At 44.7% G+C, this 20,286-nt stretch overlaps 1 protein-coding gene across 1 annotated transcript in view; it reads right to left on the bottom strand.

Annotated features, from left to right (window-relative positions):
• LOC130069986 (tripartite motif-containing protein 16-like) overlaps window positions 1-19,640 on the bottom strand; it is a 42,545-nt gene extending 22,905 nt beyond the window's left edge. The window contains exons 1-3 of the mRNA XM_056234215.1: window positions 18,735-19,640; window positions 9,591-9,686; window positions 9,282-9,503 (exon numbers count right to left, since the gene is read on the bottom strand). Of these exons, the coding sequence (XP_056090190.1) occupies window positions 9,282-9,503; window positions 9,591-9,686; window positions 18,735-19,304 (888 nt within the window). The 5' untranslated portion in view covers window positions 19,305-19,640. The remainder of the gene's footprint in view (window positions 1-9,281; window positions 9,504-9,590; window positions 9,687-18,734) is intronic.
• Window positions 19,641-20,286: the final 646 nt, after the last annotated feature.

Raw genomic sequence — 20,286 nt, 5'->3', positions numbered from 1 at the left:
CCTGCTGAGACTTCTTCACCGCTGGTCCCGTCCAGCATAGATCCAGAGCTTCCACCACTGATCCCGTCCAGCCCAGAGCTTCCTTTGCCACTGGTCCCGTCCAGTCCAGAGCTTCCTGCACCGCTGGTTCCGCCCAGCTCAAGGCCCTCTTCGCCGCTCCACGTCCAGCCGGAGACCGTCCAGCCGGAGACCGTCCAGCCGGAGACCGTCCAGCCCGAGACCGTCCAGCCCGAGACCGTCCAGCCCGAGACGAGACCGTCCAGCCCGAGACCGTCCAGCCAGAGACCGTCCAGCCAGAGACCGTCCAGCCAGAGACCGTCCAGCCAGAGCTTCACGACACGCCGGCCCAGCCAGAGTCTGTTCACGTCCCGTCCAGCCCAGAGACCCCTTCACCGCTGGTTCCGTCCAGCCCAGAGACCCCTTCACCGCTGGTTCCGTCCAGCCCAGAGACCCCTTCACCGCTGGTTCCGTCCAGCCCAGAGACCCCTTCACCGCTGGTTCCGTCCAGTCCAGAGACTAGTAATGACTCTGTCACTCTCCCCATTAATTTTTGGGGGGGGGGCATAGGCCCTCGCCGTGGGTGCCCCAAGGACCCATTGCCACCCGAAGGGGCTTCTCCGCTGTGGCCACCCGAAGCCGAAGAGGCTTCTCCACCGTGGCCACCCGAAGGGGCTTCACCGCCGTGGCCGCCCGAGGGTTCGTCTCCGCCGTGGCCGCCCGAGGGTTCGTCTCCGCCGTGGCCGCCCGAAGGGTCCTCACCGCCCTGGCCACGCCCATGTCCTGCTCCGCCCTGGCCACGTCCTGCTCCGCCCTGGCCACGCCCACGTCCTGCTCCGCCATGGCCGCCTGGTCCATCCTGGAGTCCATCCTCCTGCACCCGGTCCGCCTTCCCGTCACGGACTCCAGGATGCCCACCCTCCCACCCCTGTTCTATGGCGTGAGGACACGCCTACCGGGAGGGGGGAGTAATGTCACAGTCCTCGTCTGCACCTGTCTGTCCTTGTCTGCACTACACTTCCCAGAATCCTTCTTGTCTCCACACCTGAACTCACTCCCTCAATCATCCACCTGTTCATCGTTATCATCATCTGTGTCACCTGTCTTCACCTTGTTATGTTTGATTTGTATCTGTATTTAGTTCCCTCAGTTCATTCAGTCTTTGTCGGTTGTTAGTCTTATATAGTCGTGTTAGTGTGTTATCTGCCTGCCTGAACCCTTCTGTTTGTACCTGCCTGTTATTATTTTTGAGTAAATTGTTGCAATTGGAGCTTTTGCCTGTGAGTCCTTCTTCAACCCACACACAGCGTGACAGTTGCATTACCATGAAAAGAGAACACATAAAATAAAGGAAAATGAAATGTAAAATACAGTATCTTATTTAGGACAGTACTATATAAAAAATAACATGCATTTTGTACAATCCTACGGAGCCCCCCTAGTCCCACTTTGTAAAAAAAAATTATTTTAACTATCTCGTGGCCTCAAGATAAGTAACTTGTGGCCTCAAGATTCTATCTCGTGGCCTCAAGATAGAGATACTATCTTGAGGCCACGAGATACTATCTTGAGGCCACGAGTTACTATCTTGAGGCCACGAGTTACTATCTTGAGGCCACGAGATACTATCTTGAGGCCACGAGATACTATCTTGAGGCCACGAGTTACTATCTTGAGGCCACGAGTTACTATCTTGAGGCCACGAGTTACTTATCTTGAGGCCACGAGATAGTTATAATACATTTTTTTGACAAAGTGGGACTAGGGGGGCTCAGTACAATCCCTCTTATTTTGTCAAACTGCGTAAGTGATGGAATCCAAAGGGGAGAAGTGAAGAGACTCCAGCAGTTGAAGGACAAAAGAAGTCACAGGAAGGAGAGAAAACCAAGCCATGACTCCAACCTGCCATCCAGCTTTGTCTGCCTGAATTGCGGCAGAGACTGCCATGCAAGGATAGGACTACTGAGGCACTCCACATGTTGCCAACAACAAAATTGACCGAAAGGGATGAAGAAGGCTTTACACTATACACGTTCCCACAAGTTAATATGATGTGGCTACAACAAAACTAAATGAACCGAACATGTCCCCACCTGGTCACCGTAATATACTGATCATTTACTGATGTTTTTTTCATCATTTGTTCATGATTACCCATTGTTTATTGAGATAATGATACTAAAACAATTTTAACATAAATATTTAAATAATTTGTAAGTGATTATTAAATCAACTAATACCATCTTTATAACATTAAAGGGTGGGTTCCGAATTTTGGACATCGGGCCTCATTTACAAGTTAGCCTGAGTGTTATTTATCCGTGGAGTCAGTTTTAAAAAAATTCATCCCGTCCTTCTAATTGCATAGTTTGCTGGTGCTAGGCTAGCGCGAGTCAACGGTATCTGTTAGCCTGTCATTAAAAACAGTTTTACCCACTCCACAGTATACCAAAAGCAAATAAATTATAACGCCAGACTGTCGATGTACATGTCTGTTGAGAGAATAATGTTAGAAATCAAAGTACTCTTGCATCTGAATGATCCCATTACATTTACAGGAACTAGTTTCTCGGCAGCAGCGGAATTTAACTTTGCTCCGGTTAGTAGTACTACGCCGAAAAGTAAAGACAGAACCGAAGCGCACTACAGTCGGGACTACCTGTACTACCTCTTTCTACCTCTCTCTCTCACTACCTCTCTAGGTTGCCTAGGTAACTACATATCATTCCGCCGCTGCTGTAGACTGTGCTAATAAATAAAGGGAACAAAGTATAACTATTGCAATGAGATGACAGGGTACTTTGATTTCTAACATTATTCTCTCAACAGACATGTACATCGACAGTCTGGCGTTATAATTTATTTGCTTTTGGTGGACTGTGGAGTGGGTAAAACTGTTTTTAATGGCAGGCTAACAGATACCGTTGACTCGCGCTAGCCTAGCACCGGCAAACTATGCAATTAGAAGGACGGGATGATTTTTTTTTAAACTGACTCCACGGATAAATAACACTCAGGCTAACTTGTAAATTAGGCCCGATGTCCAAAATTCTGAACCCACCCTTTAATCATCTACTATTGATGTTTGATTATTTCATGATTTACTATTTTTTAAGATAATTTACAACATATTTATCTTTTATTAATCAGTATAAAGAAGTATAGTCATGTTTTGAAAATGATTAGTTCATCATTAACTAAATACTAAAATTAAATAAACTAAATAAACAAAATTAATAACTTAAAAATGACTTATAATTGAATGTTATTATAAAGTGTTACCCATGAACTAAATCATATGCATAAGTCATAGCTCTATTGCGTAAATTGAAATTATAGAATTATAGAAAAGACAGAGGCAGATCCGGTGGGAGCCCCGTGGAGCCAAAGGGGTGGAGGGCTGAGGCACAGCCGGAGGTCCGGAAGTCTGTGGTGAATCCTGGATGGAAGCTGGATGAAGCCAGCGGAAAGGAAGGAGCTGGACAGAACTTGCGCGGCTTTTGGATGACCTCCATGTTACGGGTAGTGAACAGAGGAGACAAGTGCAAGTAAAACTGGTCTTTATTGAACAGTAAGATAGCCAGCCTCAGACACAGGAAGGAAGATAACCGGAACAGAGTCTCAGTCTGATGTAGTCGATCTCACGAACTCACGGAATCCAATGGAAACAGAGCAGGAACAGAAGCGTTGGCAACGCAGGCTTGCGTGAGCAACTCAGAGGTGCACGGTCAGTGTGTAGCGAATCCTCCGTGAAGACGAGACACGATGACGAAGAGACGAGGCGAACATCCAACAAGAACAGACTGGGACCCAAGGAACAGGAACAGGCTAGACAATCCACAAACAACGATCTGACAAACACAAGACGCATGAGGTGAGTATAAATAGGCACTGGAAACGAGTATCACCTGTCGCTGATTCTCCGGGAGGATAATCAGCGACCACGCCCACACACGTGCACATACACACACATAAACACAGCGCAAGGAACAGTCAGTGAATTCATCAACCGTGACAGTACCCCTCCCCCTAGGAGCACCTCCTGGAGCTCCCAGGAGAACCTACCTGTTGATTGTAATCATCAATAAGGGACTGATCCAGGATGTTCCTAGCAGGGACCCAACTTCTCTCCTCTGGACCGTAACCTTCCCAGTCCACCAGATACTGAAATCCGCGTCCCCTCCGCCTTGAGTCCAGAATACGACTTACCGAATAAGTAGGTTCCCCATCTACGAGTCGCGGCGGTGGGGGAACCGGGACCGGCGGATTAATGGGAGATTAAATTACGGGCTTTAATTTGGATACATGGAACACGGGATGAATTCTCCTGTACGCAGGATACAGTTTGAGTCGGACTGTCACCGGACTAATGACTTTGGTGACAGGAAACGGGCCAATGAATTTAGGAGCTAATTTATTCGACACGGAACGGAGAGGAATATTCTTGGTAGAAAGCCACACTTTGGAACCGACGACGTAGACGGGAGGTCTTGACCGGTGGCGATCGGCCTTAACCTTGGTGCGTGCCCTTACCTGGAGCAGAGTCTCACGGGCTCTGGTCCATGTACGGTGACACCTCTGGACGAAGGCGTGAGCGGAGGGAACCGCGACCTCGGATTCCAGGCTGGGAAAAATAGGTGGCTGGTACCCTAAACTACACTCAAACGGTGATAGGCCCGTAGATGACACTGGCAACGAGTTGTGTGCGTACTCCACCATAGAAAGCTGTTGACCCCAGGAGGAAGGATTCTTGGATACCACACATCGCAACATTCTCTCCAAATCTTGGTTGGCTCTCTCGGTCTGACCATTGCTCTGGGGGTGGTAACCCGAGGACAGACTGACAGTGGCCCCCAGTAATTTACAAAATTCCTGCCAGAATTTGGACACAAATTGGGGCCCCCTGTCAGAGACCACGTCCGTCGGGAGGCCATGTAGACGAAAGACGTGATCAATGACAGTCACCGCTGTCTCCTTGGCAGATGGTAATTTGGCCAAGGGAATGAAATGAGCCGCCTTCGAGAACCGGTCCACTACGGTCAAAACAACCGTCTTACCTTGAGAGGGCGGGAGGGCGGTGATAAAATCTAGCGAAATATGGGACCAGGGTCTCGAAGGGACAGACAACGGTTGGAGTAACCCATCTGGGGGTCGATTGGAAGTCTTACCAATGGCACAGACCGAACAAGCCAAAACAAAATCTCGAATGTCGCGAGCCATCAACGGCCACCAGAATCGTTGCTTGACCAGAAAGTTAGTGCGGTTTACTCCTGGGTGGCATGCTACGTTAGAACAATGACCCCACCGGATAACGTCGGACCGCAACCCCTCCGGCACAAATAATCGATTCGGTGGGCCTCCGGGTGGAGGCGTTACCCCTTCTAAGGCCGTCTTGACCTTCGATTCGACCTCCCATGAGAGTGTGGAGATGAATAGAGTCTCGGATGAATAAATGCACTCGGGAGTAGACGGGCGTGCGGATGGATAAAAAATACGAGATAAAGAATCGGGTTTGATGTTTTTAGAACCCGGGCGGTACGAGAGAGTAAAATCAAAACGACCGAAAAAAAGGGCCAACCGAGCCTGCCTGGAATTGAGTCTTTTAGCGGATTGAATGTATTCCAGATTCTTGTGGTCAGTCCAGACTATGAAAGGTACCCCCGACCCCTCTAATCAGTGTCGCCATTCCTCTAACGCAAGCTTGACCGCCAACAACTCCCTGTTACCAATGTCATAGTTACGTTCGGTAGGCGACAAGCGATGAGAAAAAAACGCGCAAGGGTGCACCTTGTCGTCTGAGGGAGAGCGTTGGGAGAGTACCGCACCTACCCCCACCTCTGACGCATCGACCTCCACCACGAACTGACGTGATGGATCAGGGGCTATCAAAATAGGAGCGGAAACAAAGCGGCTCTTTAGGTTAGCGAATGCAGCCTCGGCTGCATCGGACCACCTGAACGTCGTCCTGGGGGAGGTCAAGGCTGTCAGAGGCGCGGCTAGTTGGCCAAAATTACGAATAAAACGTCGGTAAAAATTGGCAAACCCCAGAAACCTCAGTAGGGCCTTACGGGAATCTGGACTTGGCCAATCCACCACGGCCTTAATCTTGTCGGGGTCCATACGCATTCCCTCAGACGAGACGATGTGACCTAGGAAAGGAACAGACTGTGCATGAAAAGCACATTTCTCCGCCTTGACAAAAAGCCCATTCTCTAACAACCTCTGAAGCACTCGTCTGACGTGCTGAACGTGTTCCTGGAGAGACGAAGAAAAAATCAATATGTCATCCAGGTAGACATATATGAACTGGTCTACCATGTCTCTCAGCACATCATTGACGAGTGCCTGAAAAACCGCTGGGGAGTTGGACAGCCCGAAAGGCATGACCAAATATTCAAAATGCCCCCTGGGGGTATTAAAAGCGGTTTTCCATTCATCTCCCTTCCTGATGCGGACCAAATGATAAGCATTACGTAGATCCAATTTGGTGAAGACCGCGGCTCCCTGCAACCGCTCGAAGGCTGAAGACATCAACGGCAAAGGATAGGTATTCTTTACCGTGGTGTTGTTCAGCCCCCGGTAATCAATACACGGTCGCAGGGAACCGTCCTTCTTCCCCACAAAAAAGAACCCCGCCCCCGCTGGAGAAGAGGAAGGTCGAATGAACTTGGATGTCAGAGAATCAGAAATGTATTTCTCCATGGCCTCCCTCTCGGGAATAGAAAGAGAGTATAACTTGCCCTTAGGCGGAGACGTACCTGGCAGAAGATCTATAGCACAGTCATAGGGACGATGCGGAGGAAGAGAAGTAGCTCTGGACTTACTGAACACTTCCTTCAGGTCGAGGTACTCAGCGGGCACGTTTGACAAATTCACCGGCTCCTCCTGCAAGACAGAACTGGACAGAGACGAACCAGCAGACATTAAACAAGACCCATAACACTCAGTACTCCAGGCAGAAATGGAATTATGTCCCCAGTTAACCCTGGGGTTATGCTGCACGAGCCAGGGATGACCGAGGACAATGGGGATGGTGGGGGAGTCAAGGAGCAGAAAAGACAATTCTTCGGAATGATTGATGACGGGGCTGACCGCATCACGACCACTTGTTTGGTGGAATCCATAATCTCTGGGAATCGGAATGGAACGGTTGCGCTGCTCCAGACGATGCAGGCGAGCGTCCACTTGCAGAGCCAGGTCAATCAATCCGTTGAGACTTGCTGGTAGATCCAGGGAGTAAATCTCGCGTTGGATGCGGTCAGCCAGCCCATGCAGGAAGACATCCCACTGCGCCTCCTCGTTCCAGCGACACTCTGCGGCAAGGGTACGAAACTCAATGGAGTACTCCGCGACAGATCCTTCTCCCTGAGTGAGGTCCACGAGCCGACGAGACGCTTCTCTCCCTGCGACTGCTCGGTCGAATACCCTCCTCATTTCTTCCGAGAGTGCCGCGAACGAGGAACAGCATGTTCGTTGACTCTCCCACACCGCCGTCCCCCACAGAGCCGCACGCCCGGACAGCAGGGTAAGTACGAACGCCACCTTCGACTGTTCCATACAAAATGTCTGGGGCTGTAGGGCAAAAAACATAGAGCATTTGATTAAAAAGGCTCTGCAGTAGTTAGGCTCACCCGAATAGTTCTCCGGCGTCGGTAAACGGGGCTCTTGTGGACGGTTAGGTGCGGGAGGAGCGGGGGGTGGGGGCGGCGGTGGGTTTGGCGCAGCGGGCATGGCTAGTTGTTGGATTTGCTGGGTGAGCCCAGACACCTGCGTTACCAACGGCTGAACTGCGCGACTTGTGGTGGTGAGATTCTCCTCCTGCTGATCCATCCGTGCCGAGTTGTGAGAGAGATAATCCGCGAGTTCGGATGTACTTGCTGCCTCCATGACGGTCAGATCGTTCTGTTACGGGTAGTGAACAGAGGAGACAAGTGCAAGTAAAACTGGTCTTTATTGAACAGTAAGATAGCCAGCCTCAGACACAGGAAGGAAGATAACCGGAACAGAGTCTCAGTCTGATGTAGTCGATCTCACGAACTCACGGAATCCAATGGAAACAGAGCAGGAACAGAAGCGTTGGCAACGCAGGCTTGTGTGAGTAACTCAGAGGTGCACGGTCAGTGTGTAGCGAATCCTCCGTGAAGACGAGACACGATGACGAAGAGACGAGGCGAACATCCAACAAGAACAGACTGGGACCCAAGGAACAGGAACAGGCTAGACAATCCACAAACAACGATCTGACAAACACAAGACGCATGAGGTGAGTATAAATAGGCACTGGAAACGAGTATCACCTGTCGCTGATTCTCCGGGAGGATAATCAGCGACCACGCCCACACACGTGCACATACACACACATAAACACAGCGCAAGGAACAGTCAGTGAATTCATCAACCGTGACACTCCATGGTTGGAACGCAGGAGCCAGGAGGCTGGGTGGGACCAGCAGAGGAAAGGCCAGGGAATTATTGGGAACCAGAAAGTTAATTTGGCCTGGTGGGACCGGTGGAGAAGAAAAGACCTCAAGGGTGGGAGCATGGGTAGGAGTCCATTCTAGAATATGTAGGTCAATGAGTGCTAGCACCGGGACCACCGTATTAGGGATCCTCCTCCTCTTCACCCACTGTGCAGGGGGAACCACAGGCAAAGACCCCTCTGTCCGCTCTTTGAGCCCGGCATAATATAAGGAATCAGGGTAGTGTACCATGCGATCTAGATTGAGATACTCATGGGTGCGATCCTCAAGGGAACGGTCAAACAATTATGAAACTGCACATCCATCAGATTTGAAGATCACCTGAAGAAACTTTGGTGAACATTACTCAAAATTGGTACCATCAATTTCACCATTATGTAAGATTTCAGAAGGGAAAATTTGTTTTTAAAAAGGTTTTAAAAATATGTTCTAGACGTTTTTAACTGTTGCATTAGTGGAGTTTGGCAGCTAAATATATCTCCCAGAAGAAAGAGCTCAGAAAATGTTTCCTAAGAGATTTCCAGGGCTGAAATGCATTCACAAGTGTCGTCTATTTTCAAGCAAGATAATCAGATGATAATCTACCATATTATTATATAATACAACAAACAGAATTCTTGGCAACATTGCAGTCTATTTTAAATCAAGATGATCAGATTAGAATCTACCTTGATATTATATAACACAACAAATAGAATTCCTGGAAACATTGCAGTCCACAGCTCATTCTGCTCTCATGAAATGTTTCTCTGAGAGTCTCTTGCTCAAGTCCACTATGATCCTGTTCTTCTAGATCTCTGTTACCTGCAGGAACTGGATATGATCCTGTGTGTGTGAAAGCTGCTCCAGCTCAGCGTCTCTCCTCCTCAGATCATTGATCTCCTGCTCGAGTCGCTCCAGTCGTCCTTCAGCTCGACTCACTGCAGTCTTTTCCCGCTGTGTCGCCTCAGAGCGGCTTCTCTCAATGGAGCGGATAAGCTCAGTGAAGATCCTCTCACTGTCCTCCACTGCTGTCTGTGCAGAGCGCTGTTAGGACACACATCACAATCACACAGTGAGCTTCAGTGAGTCCTGAATGAGACTTCTCAAACTTCTCTTCTTCTCCAGACTCACCTTATGAGACGCCACAGCCTCTCTCAGCTGCTGAAGATCTTTCTCTCTCTGCTGGATCCTCTGCTGGAACGACCTCTGCGTCTCCTTCAGCTGCTTCTGCACCACAAATCAATAACAGAGATGTCAGTTTATAATGCTGTCACATATCTGTCAGGGTTCTGTCACTTTGGTCTAGTTTATTCTTGGTTTTGTGCCAGAGCCCTGACACTTCGGTATTGTCTTGTATTTGTGTGAGCGTGCGTTCTCTTGTCTGTGTGCCTTGTTTCATGTTCAAAGCGTGGTGTTCAGATAACAGCACTCATGTCTAGTTTGGTTTTGGTTCTGTGTTGGGATTCAGACATTAATGCTCTGTGTGTTATTATTCTGTTGTGAGTGCACCGGATGAGCATTCGCTTGTTCTCATGCACTCTGTCTTTAGTCCATGGGCCAAGCCAGAATTTGGTACCACCTAAGGTGGCAAAATCTCTTTGGTACCAGTTTGTTTGTTGAGTCCATATAAGTACTTTGAAACATGATAACCTTTTCAAATGAGTAGCTTTACTAATATTTTGGGACAATCATTATTATTGCCATTATCGTCCTACAGTATCTGCCCCGCAGGTTCTATGAAGTCTATTATAAGAGGTAGCCATACATGCTATATGTTTATTTTTTCAGCACAGTCAGGGCTATCCAGATCTGCCATCATTTGACATGATATATGTGGTATACGTTTTGTATTAGCCTTCATATTAAAGAAAAATATTTTTGCATCTACTAAATTATTATATTTGTAAATCTATCTCAAAAGATATTGATGTTAAGGGGGGTATCTTTTCAGATATGGATAGACAAGACTGTCTGTAATCTGGTGATATCAGAACCATGATGGTGGGACAATCCATGACCTAGCAATTTGAAAAAATATGTATGTACTGTATATGAAATAATATTATGCAACAACAACAACGACTGGTGCTAGTTTCAAAAGTTTCAGATTACTCCTCCATACCTCGTTGTACAGATAAGCCACTATGTTCATCTGAAAAGGTGAGTCCTGCTGTTTATTTTGATATGCGTTACCCTTGGAGGCTACAAGCACTTCTCAACTTATTCAGCTATGACTCTGCAGTGGGAAAATGAGTGAAGAAATGACCGATGATTGCAACTTTGTTTTATTTTAATTAGATTTTTCAAATCAAGATTACTCAGACCATCTTTGTTCTACCAGCAATCTACTAGCATCACTGTGAAGCAGAAGGTCCACTTTTTCATTTGATACCTATTTTATAAAATAAGAACTTTGTGAGTAATTAAAAATAGATTGATGAGTGTGTGGAGATGCGAAGTAGTTTAAGACGGTTGAAATTTCAAGCATTAGCGAAGACATCATATCGCAAGTGGCACTGAAGATCACAGGTGATATTCGGAACCAAGATATTAGTCAAGCATGGCCACCACATGCGTCAGATCTTGAGATGATGAACAGCACTCCTACATCTCTAGTGGAGTTTCTCCAGACACTCCTAACAGGTTTATCCAAAGTAGGTAATAACCCATCCCAGAGCTGTCAAGTCACTCATCGGAAATGTGGAACTGATGAAGATACTGAATAGACTTGGCCATGGTGTTTCATATTCTCAGGTAGAAGAAATTGACACAGACCTTTGCCTTCAGAAGCAAGCAGCAAGTGGAGGTGCTTGGAAGGAAGTGGATATAGACAGACTAGAGGAGACAATCAGTGGTGAAGGGAAATCACTTGGAGTGAACGGAATTGCTGTGCAAACAAAGCCTATTGCTGATCATAATGCTGGGACCAGAGCTTTGCCTTGCATCCCCAAAACCAAGAAGAGAAGCATTGAAGCAGTAGAGATGGTACTTCCCATTTACAATGCAGGAGAACGTGCCAATCCTCCTGTTATACAGACAGTTGAGACTAATCATGCCTCCTTTCTACAGGATGCAGCAGACAGAAACCACGTGTGGCTAATGGCTCGTCTTTCCAACAAAGATGTTTGCAGCTGGACTGGGTTAAACATCCTCACCCACAATGATACAATTGTACAAGAATATAGTATAGGCTATTTGCCCACAATCAATGCTCCTGCTACACAGTTATCAACAGTACATGAGGTACTTAACCAATAAGCATCATGAAGTCTCTGCAGCTCAACAACATTGTTGTTGTTTTTGACCAGGCATTATATGCCAAAGCTGCAGAAATTACATGAAAACACCAGGAGGTATTCAAGAACATCATCCTTAGAATGGGGGTCTTCCATACCACCTGTACTTTCATGGCAACAATTGGAAAACGGTTTGCAGGAGCTGGTTTAAGAGACCTTTGTGTAGAGGCAGGAGTGATAGCTGATGGCTCAGGCCCCGTTTACACGATGGGAAAACGCAGATATTTCTCTGCGTTCTGCCCTCTCATTTACACGAAAATGCCGTTTTTATCACAGAAAATGATTATTTCTAAAAACTCCGGGCAAAGTGGAGATTTCTGAAAACGCCAGTTATGTGTTGCCGTGTAAACTGGGAGAAACGGGGTTTTAGGTTCTCTCTTGTCGATTCTGAGGATTTTGATTGGCTTGCATGGCTTTATCCTTCTCCCTACACTGCCGCCCATAGGTTTGGCATAGTTATGATGGCGCTCGACGGCGTTATTATTCGGGTGTTTGCACGATGTTATTTTTGAAAACGGAGAGGGGGAAAATATTCGTTTCTCTAAATACCCGGCTATGTGTAAACGTAGCCTCAATCTCAGGGGTTACTGATGGTCACAGGTATAATCGAGGAGTAAGGCTCCACAAGCTGCTCTATGAGGCTTTCCTGAGACTAGCATGGAAAGGTTTTCATCCATGGTTAGAACAGAATCCATGGTCAGGAAGATCTTATTCATTTGGAAGCAACTCTGCAAGCAGTCCATAACCTGTGTGAAGAAATATCTAAGACAAGATTTGAGGGAACCCTCGAGCAAGATTCATGTCAACGCATTCTGACACGATTCAATGAGTTCCTCAGCTACCTTAGAGATAACAATGGTCCCCTGTCTGCCTTCTGGATGTCTTATGTCTTATATAAATATCTATAAGTAATATCTTGACATTTGGACACCTCACCGAAATGGATGAGAAATATCTCCCACTTATTTGTTCAGGTATGCTCATGTTAGACTGAATGCGGGGACCCCCAGCACCAATGGCTGTTCTGGAGCTAATGGCCTGCAAGTGTTCACGGACCTGCAAGCTTCCCGACTGTTCCCGTCTTGCCAATAAATTAAAGTGCAAGCTACAAACCTGCAGCAATCAGAGGGAGGAGGAGGAGGAGAATACTGATGTCATGAAACTGTTTGAATATGATGATGATGATGATGATGACGATGATGAATAAACAGAAACATTTTGCAATGGCCAAATAAGTTCATGAATAAGGTATAATTATTTAGTTTTTCTTTGTATGACATGTTCTGTTCAAATAAAGGTACAAGATTTTTTCATTCTTTGGCTCAACAGTTCTTTGGCTCAACGGTCATTGAAGGCTAATTTCTGTGACAAAGCTACCACTTACAAAAGGTTATCATGTTGAAATATCATCTAGAGATATGGACTGAAAAAAAAATCAAACTAGAATTTGCCATCTTGGGTGGTACCAATTAGTGAAAATTGTGGCCTGGGCCCATGGACTACTTGTTATGTGAGTTTACTCTGGCCATACGCTCTTCTGTCCGCGTGTGGTGTTTTGTTCTGTTTTGCATGCAATTCGTGTTTCCATCAACTTGTCATGTTATGTTGTGTCTTATGCTGAGCAGCATGCGCCCATTTTGTTACCTGATAGTAGTTATTACCCGGCACCTTGTGTCGAGATGATTGATGGTGACCTTTGACCTAGCCCCACCCCTTCCCCCCCGGGGGTTGACCTACCGGTGTAGGGGGTCAGGGATTAACCTTTGCCCTTGTTAGCGATCGATCAAGTTGACAGTTAGTTTTGACCTACTGAACTTCCTATGATACGCCATTTTGTCAGTTGGCTTTGATCCGAGGTATGATACGTCAAGTTGACAGTTCGTTTTTGACTTGATGGATTGAGAACCGGGACATGATACATCATTTTGTCAGTTGGTTTTGATCTGGGGTATGATACGTCAAATTGACAGTTAGTTTTGACCTGTTGATCTGGACATGATACGTCATTTTGTCGGTTGGCTTTGATCCGGGGTTATTATATGTCATGTAGCGGCAACATTTTAGTTTTTGCCGGATGGTTAGAAAAGCCTGGGATATAATGTGTCATGTAGTGGTGATCAATGGTTTGACAGCCAGTTTTACGGAATCCCCCTTCCTCCGCATTGCTGGGGTAGTGAGAAAAAGAGATTTTTCTAATAATGTTGTATATTTCACACTGACTAAAGTTGAAGCCATTCAGTTCATTTAAAAGTATATAAAATAATATCTTCCTAAAGTTGAAAAAAGCAATCAGTTCTTAAAAATAAATATCTTACTGAGCCAATTTTTTCAAATAAAAAATCGACCGACATGTTTTAGAGAGATGAAGAATTAAAAGATTTTAGGGAGTTGAAAAAGGAGTGATTCTCTCTCTCTATCGCGCACCCACAGGCATGTTCCGTGTGTGTGTGTGTGTGTGTGTATGTGTGTGTGTGAGACGAATGATAGCCTTCGCATTCCTGAGCTCATTGCTGGGACAGTGGAAGTGAGGAGAATATATATCTCATATATTTTACACTGACTAGAGTTGAAAAAAAAAAAACATCTTTAAAAGTATATAAATGAAATGGTTATAAAATTTACATTTACAAATATTTCACACTGACAAAAGTTGAAAAAAGCCTTCTTTCACATTGCAAGCATAAGTATCATAAAAGTGAAACTGACACAGATGTAAAGCTTCACACTGACAGTGTTTCTGCTGCATAACAGTATTTCTGTTAATAACTGCCATCAGTTATAAAATGTTGATCAGGAATCAGTCATAATTTACATGAAGATGGGCATCCCATTTCCATCAAAAATGGATTTTGAAAACAGAACAGAAGCCAAAGCCTGAAATGAAGCTATAAACGACTGAGTTCATATGGACTGAGACAGATTTACTGAAAATAAAATGTGTTTTTGTCTGTCGCTGCATTTAACTTGCGTTATTCTTTACAGAGATATATTTTGTCAAACAATCTGTGAATATTTTCTATTATTTTATGTTGCTTCATCAAAGCCTGTTTTACAAAAGTTTGTGGTGGTAAATATTAGCGGTGCGCCGATCCGATATTCGGTATCGGTATTAGTCCTATACTGGCCAAAATCACTGGATCGGATATTGTATGAATCGCGGGAGTATAATCCGATCCGATACGATCACGGACCTTAGTCCTAAACTGTCATACAAATTCTTAACAACACCTGAGAGACATGCTGTAAAGAGAGATGAGCAACATGCGTCATGCAGGGTCGCCAGATTTTCACAACAAAACCCGCCAATTGAATTAAAAAAATAGCCAACGCATTTCGGGGTGTGAGAGGGACTGCGGACTTGGCAACACTGGCATCATGTGAACGGTAGCTAGAACGAGCCGTGACTGAGTGAGGCGAGATATGAGATCTTTCAGCATATGGATGACTTTGCATTGGAGGAGGTTTTGGCATTGATTAGTACAGTGTTGGAGGAAGGATCAATTCCAGCTGAATGGAAACATGCAGTAATTGTGGCGATTTTAAAACCTGGTAAGGAAGCTAAAAGCCCTGGATCATATAGACCAATTGCTCTTACAGCTGTCATCTGTACGATTATGGAAAGGATGGTTACTGACAGGTTGGTATATAGATTGGAAAAGAAAGATTTTTTTCTCTACATATCAGAATGGTTTCAGACTTGGTCGTGGGACTATGGATTCAGTTTTAGTGTTGGATGATGATATCAAGAAAGCCCTTGTAAATAAAGAGGTGGTGGTAGGTGTGTTTTTTGACATCGAGAAGGCTTATGATATGCTGTGGAAAGAAGGAGTAATCATTAAGCTGTATGATGCAGTGATTCGGGGCAGAATGATTAATTGGATTAAGGACTTTCTGAGGTCACGGTGTATTCAGGTAAGAGTAGGAGGGAGCTTTTCTGACTCTGTGTCTGTAGATAATGGGACTCCGCAGGGTAGTGTAATCAGTCCAGTCCTGTTCAATATGATGGTTAATAATATGTTTGATGAGGTAGGAAGTGGATTTCAGCGATCTTTGTTTGCAGATGATGGAGCATTGTGGAAAAGAGGCCGTAATACTGGGTATTTATTTAAACAAATGCAGTGTGCTTTGAATAAGGTGCAGGCTTGGAGTGATAAGTGGGGCTTTAGACTATCATTGACAAAAACAAAGTATATGGTAGGAAAAGGAATTTAAACAGTCTAGGTCTTAAGTTGTATGGGGAGCCTCTTGGGGGAGTTAAGACCTTTAAATTTCTTGGGGTCTGGGTAGATGAAAAGCTAACGTATAAAGAACATGTATGTAGAATGGTGAATAAATGTGGAAAGGTTATTAATATTTTGAGGTGTTTGGCAGGGTGCTCTTGGGGTGCAGACAGGAATCTTATGCTGATGGGTGTCTTGTATATGGATCATCAGCTAGGTCCACGCTTAATAAGTTAGATGTGGTTCAATCTAGGGCTTTGAGGATATGTACTGGGGCATTCCGAACAACGCTGATTCTGTTGCTGCTAGTGGAAGCATGATGCTAAGGCTGCGACGTGCAAAATTGGCATTAAATTATTTCGTAAAAATTAAAAGCTTTGGGTCAGCTCTTCCTTCAGTTTCTTTGTTAGCAGAGTGTTGGGAGTTTAGGAAGGGTGAGAGTAGAATTAATAGATATAGTGTTTTACATTCTGTTAAGACATACGCAGAGGAGCTTAAGCTTAATGAAAGGAAAATGGTGCCTTCTGTCTACTGGCCATCTATCCCTCATTGGTTATTGCCTGAGGCTGATGTAGAGATATCTATTAAAATTTTAATAAAGGAAGGAAGTGTAGGAAATGTTGCTAACTATGTACAGGAGCATCTTAGGAAATTATGGAATAGTTTCATAGATATTTATACAAATGGATCTAGAGACCCTGAGAGTAATAAAGTGGGCTTTGGATTTTATGTTCCACATTTTCATGTAAGACAGTGTCATAGACAGTAGTCAACCCTGGGAATATAATTATCCTGCCTCGGATGGATCAGATTAAGTTGGCCCGATTAAGACTGGGTCGGCAAGTGTCCAGTCTGTGGAGTCCAGGAGTCTGTCAAGCATGTCATCACGTTCTGTCCGAGATATGCTGAGGAAAGGAGAAAGTTATTCATTGGTCTAAATGTTCTGGGAGTTGATCTATTCTCTGTTAAAACTTTGATGGGTGATGGTCCTAATCAAACAGAAAGAGCATTGGAACTATTTCACTTCCTAAAGGCTATGGGCCTATATTGGAAAATATAGGCTAAGGGGGAGCCTAAATGTCTTTATCACCAGTGGGAGGCAGCAATGCACTAACAGTGCCTAGTCTGCTGGAAAGGAATAGAAGAAGAAGAAGAGTGAAGTGAGACCTGTCAGCAATTATCATCTCAGCTGTTATGGGATTTTTTATCCTTTCTCTTTCAAACCAATAATTGCTGCTGCTACTGATTGATGTGAGCAGGTGAGCTGGGTGGACGGGAAGAGAAGGATGGACTTTGACCCCAAAGGTCAAAGGACAGTCCTGTTTTAGAGCAAGCAAGAGAGCATGACCAAACCCTAACGTTCAGGTTATTATTATTATTTCCTGACAGTAGAGAACTGAACTTTAGTCTATCTATGGGCAGAAGAACAGACCTTGAGATAGTTGTATAAAAACCGCTCTCTCCCTCCTCTCCGGGTCTCACTTGCCTCACAGGGCTGTACACTGTGTGGGCCAATTGAACCTTTCTTATAAGAAATAAATCATTTTAATTCTCAGACTGTCTCTTACGCATTGATGTTTGTTTAAGTGAATAATTTTGCAATTACAGTTGGTGTGTGGAGTTATTTTTAAAAAAGTGTGCATTTTGTTTTGTGAGTCTCCACAACGGCGATAGTTTGGAGCGCGTCCGAGTGAAGACTGTGCACAAGCCACTGTGCACTGTATCCATGCAACTGATAGCAGCGGCAACGAGCGTTCAGCTTGATTTCAAAAACAACAGATTTTAGCGCTAGATCGTCTAACTATGTTAATTAATGCTCTGTTAAATGGAGATGTTTTATTTATTTGTATTACATCTGTGCCTCATAATGTTTCAAAAGTGGTGGGGGCAATATCGATCCTGAGAAAAAGTGGCGGGGACATGTCCCACCCGTCCCACCAGCAAATTACACCTATGAACCCCAGATGTTACATGTGAAAAACTTTAGAGCTTGGACTGTCTACCCTAGATTTTTTATTTTTTTCCTTTATCAGGTGTGGGCTAGAGTTTAATTTGTCAGTGCCTTATTGTACTATTCTGTTCTATTGTACATTTTATAATGGAGATACCATTATTTTTATGGTAGGTTATACTTATTTAAGTTATGACTACATAGAGTTTTGTGTTACATCCAGTATTTGGCACTGGAATTATAATTTTTTTTAATTTGCACAGTTGCACTTTAAATTTCATTAATTGAATGGTGCTGAATAATTAAAAATGCTGCTACAAGTTCTGTTTAAAAATTGTTTTAATAAAAATTCAGCAGCGGTATTGCACTACTGAGTCATGTTGTGGACTACGTATTTCTTCCTTTAGGGGAGTAGAACATTTATTGCACTGTTTGAGCATGATGCTTTTTAGATGACTAGGTTAAGCACCGTGCATCCTCCTGACAAATGTGTTATTAACAGCTTAATTAAGAGGGAGAAAAATATAGTATTGTATCGTTATCGGCAGATACTCAAGTCGGTGGTATCGGTATCGGACATGAAAAAGTGGTATCGAGCCACCCCTAGTAAATATGTTTACAGTACATTTCACTATTTTTTCTTTTAATTTCAGTGTGGAGCACAAATACGCTCAGCAGTGAAAGTCCACTTGCAGCTTCTGTTCACTTCTGCTGAAGTCTGCAGTGTGAATGATGTTACCTGATCATATGAGTGCCAATATAAATAGTGTCAACATTATTTCATCAGTGTCTAGTTTAAAGTTCATACCTGATTCTCTGTCCTCTGTGCTGCAGCTGATACAGTGTCGTGGTTTTTATGTTCATCCATCGTACACAGCAAACATATAAACTTCTGATCAGTGCGGCAGAAAACCTCAAGGAGTTTATCATGTGTTTGGCAGATCATCTCCTGCAGTCGTCCAGTGGCATCAGTCAGATTGTGTCTCTTTCTTTTAAAGAAACTCTCATGTTGTTCAAGGTGATTCTCACAATAAGACTCCAGACACTCCAGACAGGACTTGATGGCTTTGCGTTTTCTTCCATCACAGATGTCACACTGCACATCTCCAGCTCCAGCGTAACAGTCATCAGGAAGTTTAGTCTTCAGTTTCTCCACCACTTCAGCCAGCATGGTGTTTTTAATTAAAACAGGTCTTGGACTGAAGGTCTGTCTGCACTGAGGGCAGCTGTAGACTCTCTTCTCATCCTCCTGATCCCAGCAGCCTGTAATACAGATCTTACAGAAACTGTGTCCACAGGAAGTGGTCACTGGATCCTTCAGGAGATCCAGACACACTGAACACTGGAACTCATCCTGAGAAATTCTGGCTTCTGCCATTTTACTGCTTGAATACAGAGACACAAACACACAACAGCTCAACTGCACTTCAGTTTCAGTTTCTCTGAACTGAAGAGTTTCCTGTTTCCTGGTTCTGTGTTTGAGTGATGTGTGAAAAACATGTGTCTGCAAATCTGTAAAGCAGCTTCCTCACTCCAAGTGTAGTGGGTTTCCGTCTGCGTTGTGTTTTCTTCTTAATAAAAGAGATCCCACACGATGATGCAGTTGTGATGTGATTTACTCTCGGCTTCTCTCAGTTTCTGTATCAAAATATACCAGACCCCATCAGACACTTCTAACAGGGAGAATCTCTGGTCCGTGCCTCTCATCGCCATGACATCCTGCGAAAGAGAGAGGGCGCCCGGAAATTACATCAGCTTTACACTCACGCTTACACTTCGTAACTTATGCAATGGTGCTTCCTTAACATTTTATACAGAATAACACATTTATAAAAAGGGTAAAACAAAGACAATAACACGGAAATACAATATATATATATATATATATACACTCACCGGCCACTTTATTAGGTACACCTGTCCAACTGCTCGTTAACACTTAATTTTTAAGCAGCCAATCACATGGCGGCAACTCAGTGCATTTAGGCATGTAGACATGGTCAAGACAATCTCCTGCAGTTCAAACCGAGCATCAGTATGGGGAAGAAAGTTGATTTGAGTGACTTTGAACGTGGCATGATTGTTGGTGCCAGAAGGGCTGGTCTGAGTATTTCAGAAACTGCTAATCTACTGGGATTTTCACGCACAACCATCTCTAGGGTTTACAGAGAATGGTCCGAAAAAGAAAAAACATCCAGTGAGCGGCAGTTCTGTGGGCGGAAATGCCTTGTTGATGCCAGAGGTCAGAGGAGAATGGCCAGACTGGTTCGAGCTGATAGAAGGGCAACAGTGACTGAAATAACCACTCGTTACAACCGAGGTATGCAGCAAAGCATTTGTGAAGCCACAACACGCACAAC

The sequence above is a fragment of the Rhinichthys klamathensis genome, unplaced genomic scaffold (genome assembly GCF_029890125.1).
Source record: "Rhinichthys klamathensis goyatoka isolate OS25496 unplaced genomic scaffold, OSU_Roscu_1.1 h1tg000018l_1, whole genome shotgun sequence".
NCBI lineage: Eukaryota > Metazoa > Chordata > Actinopteri > Cypriniformes > Leuciscidae > Rhinichthys > Rhinichthys klamathensis.
Note: the sequence above shows the minus strand (reverse complement) of the source record. Positions and strands in the feature narration are given on the sequence as shown.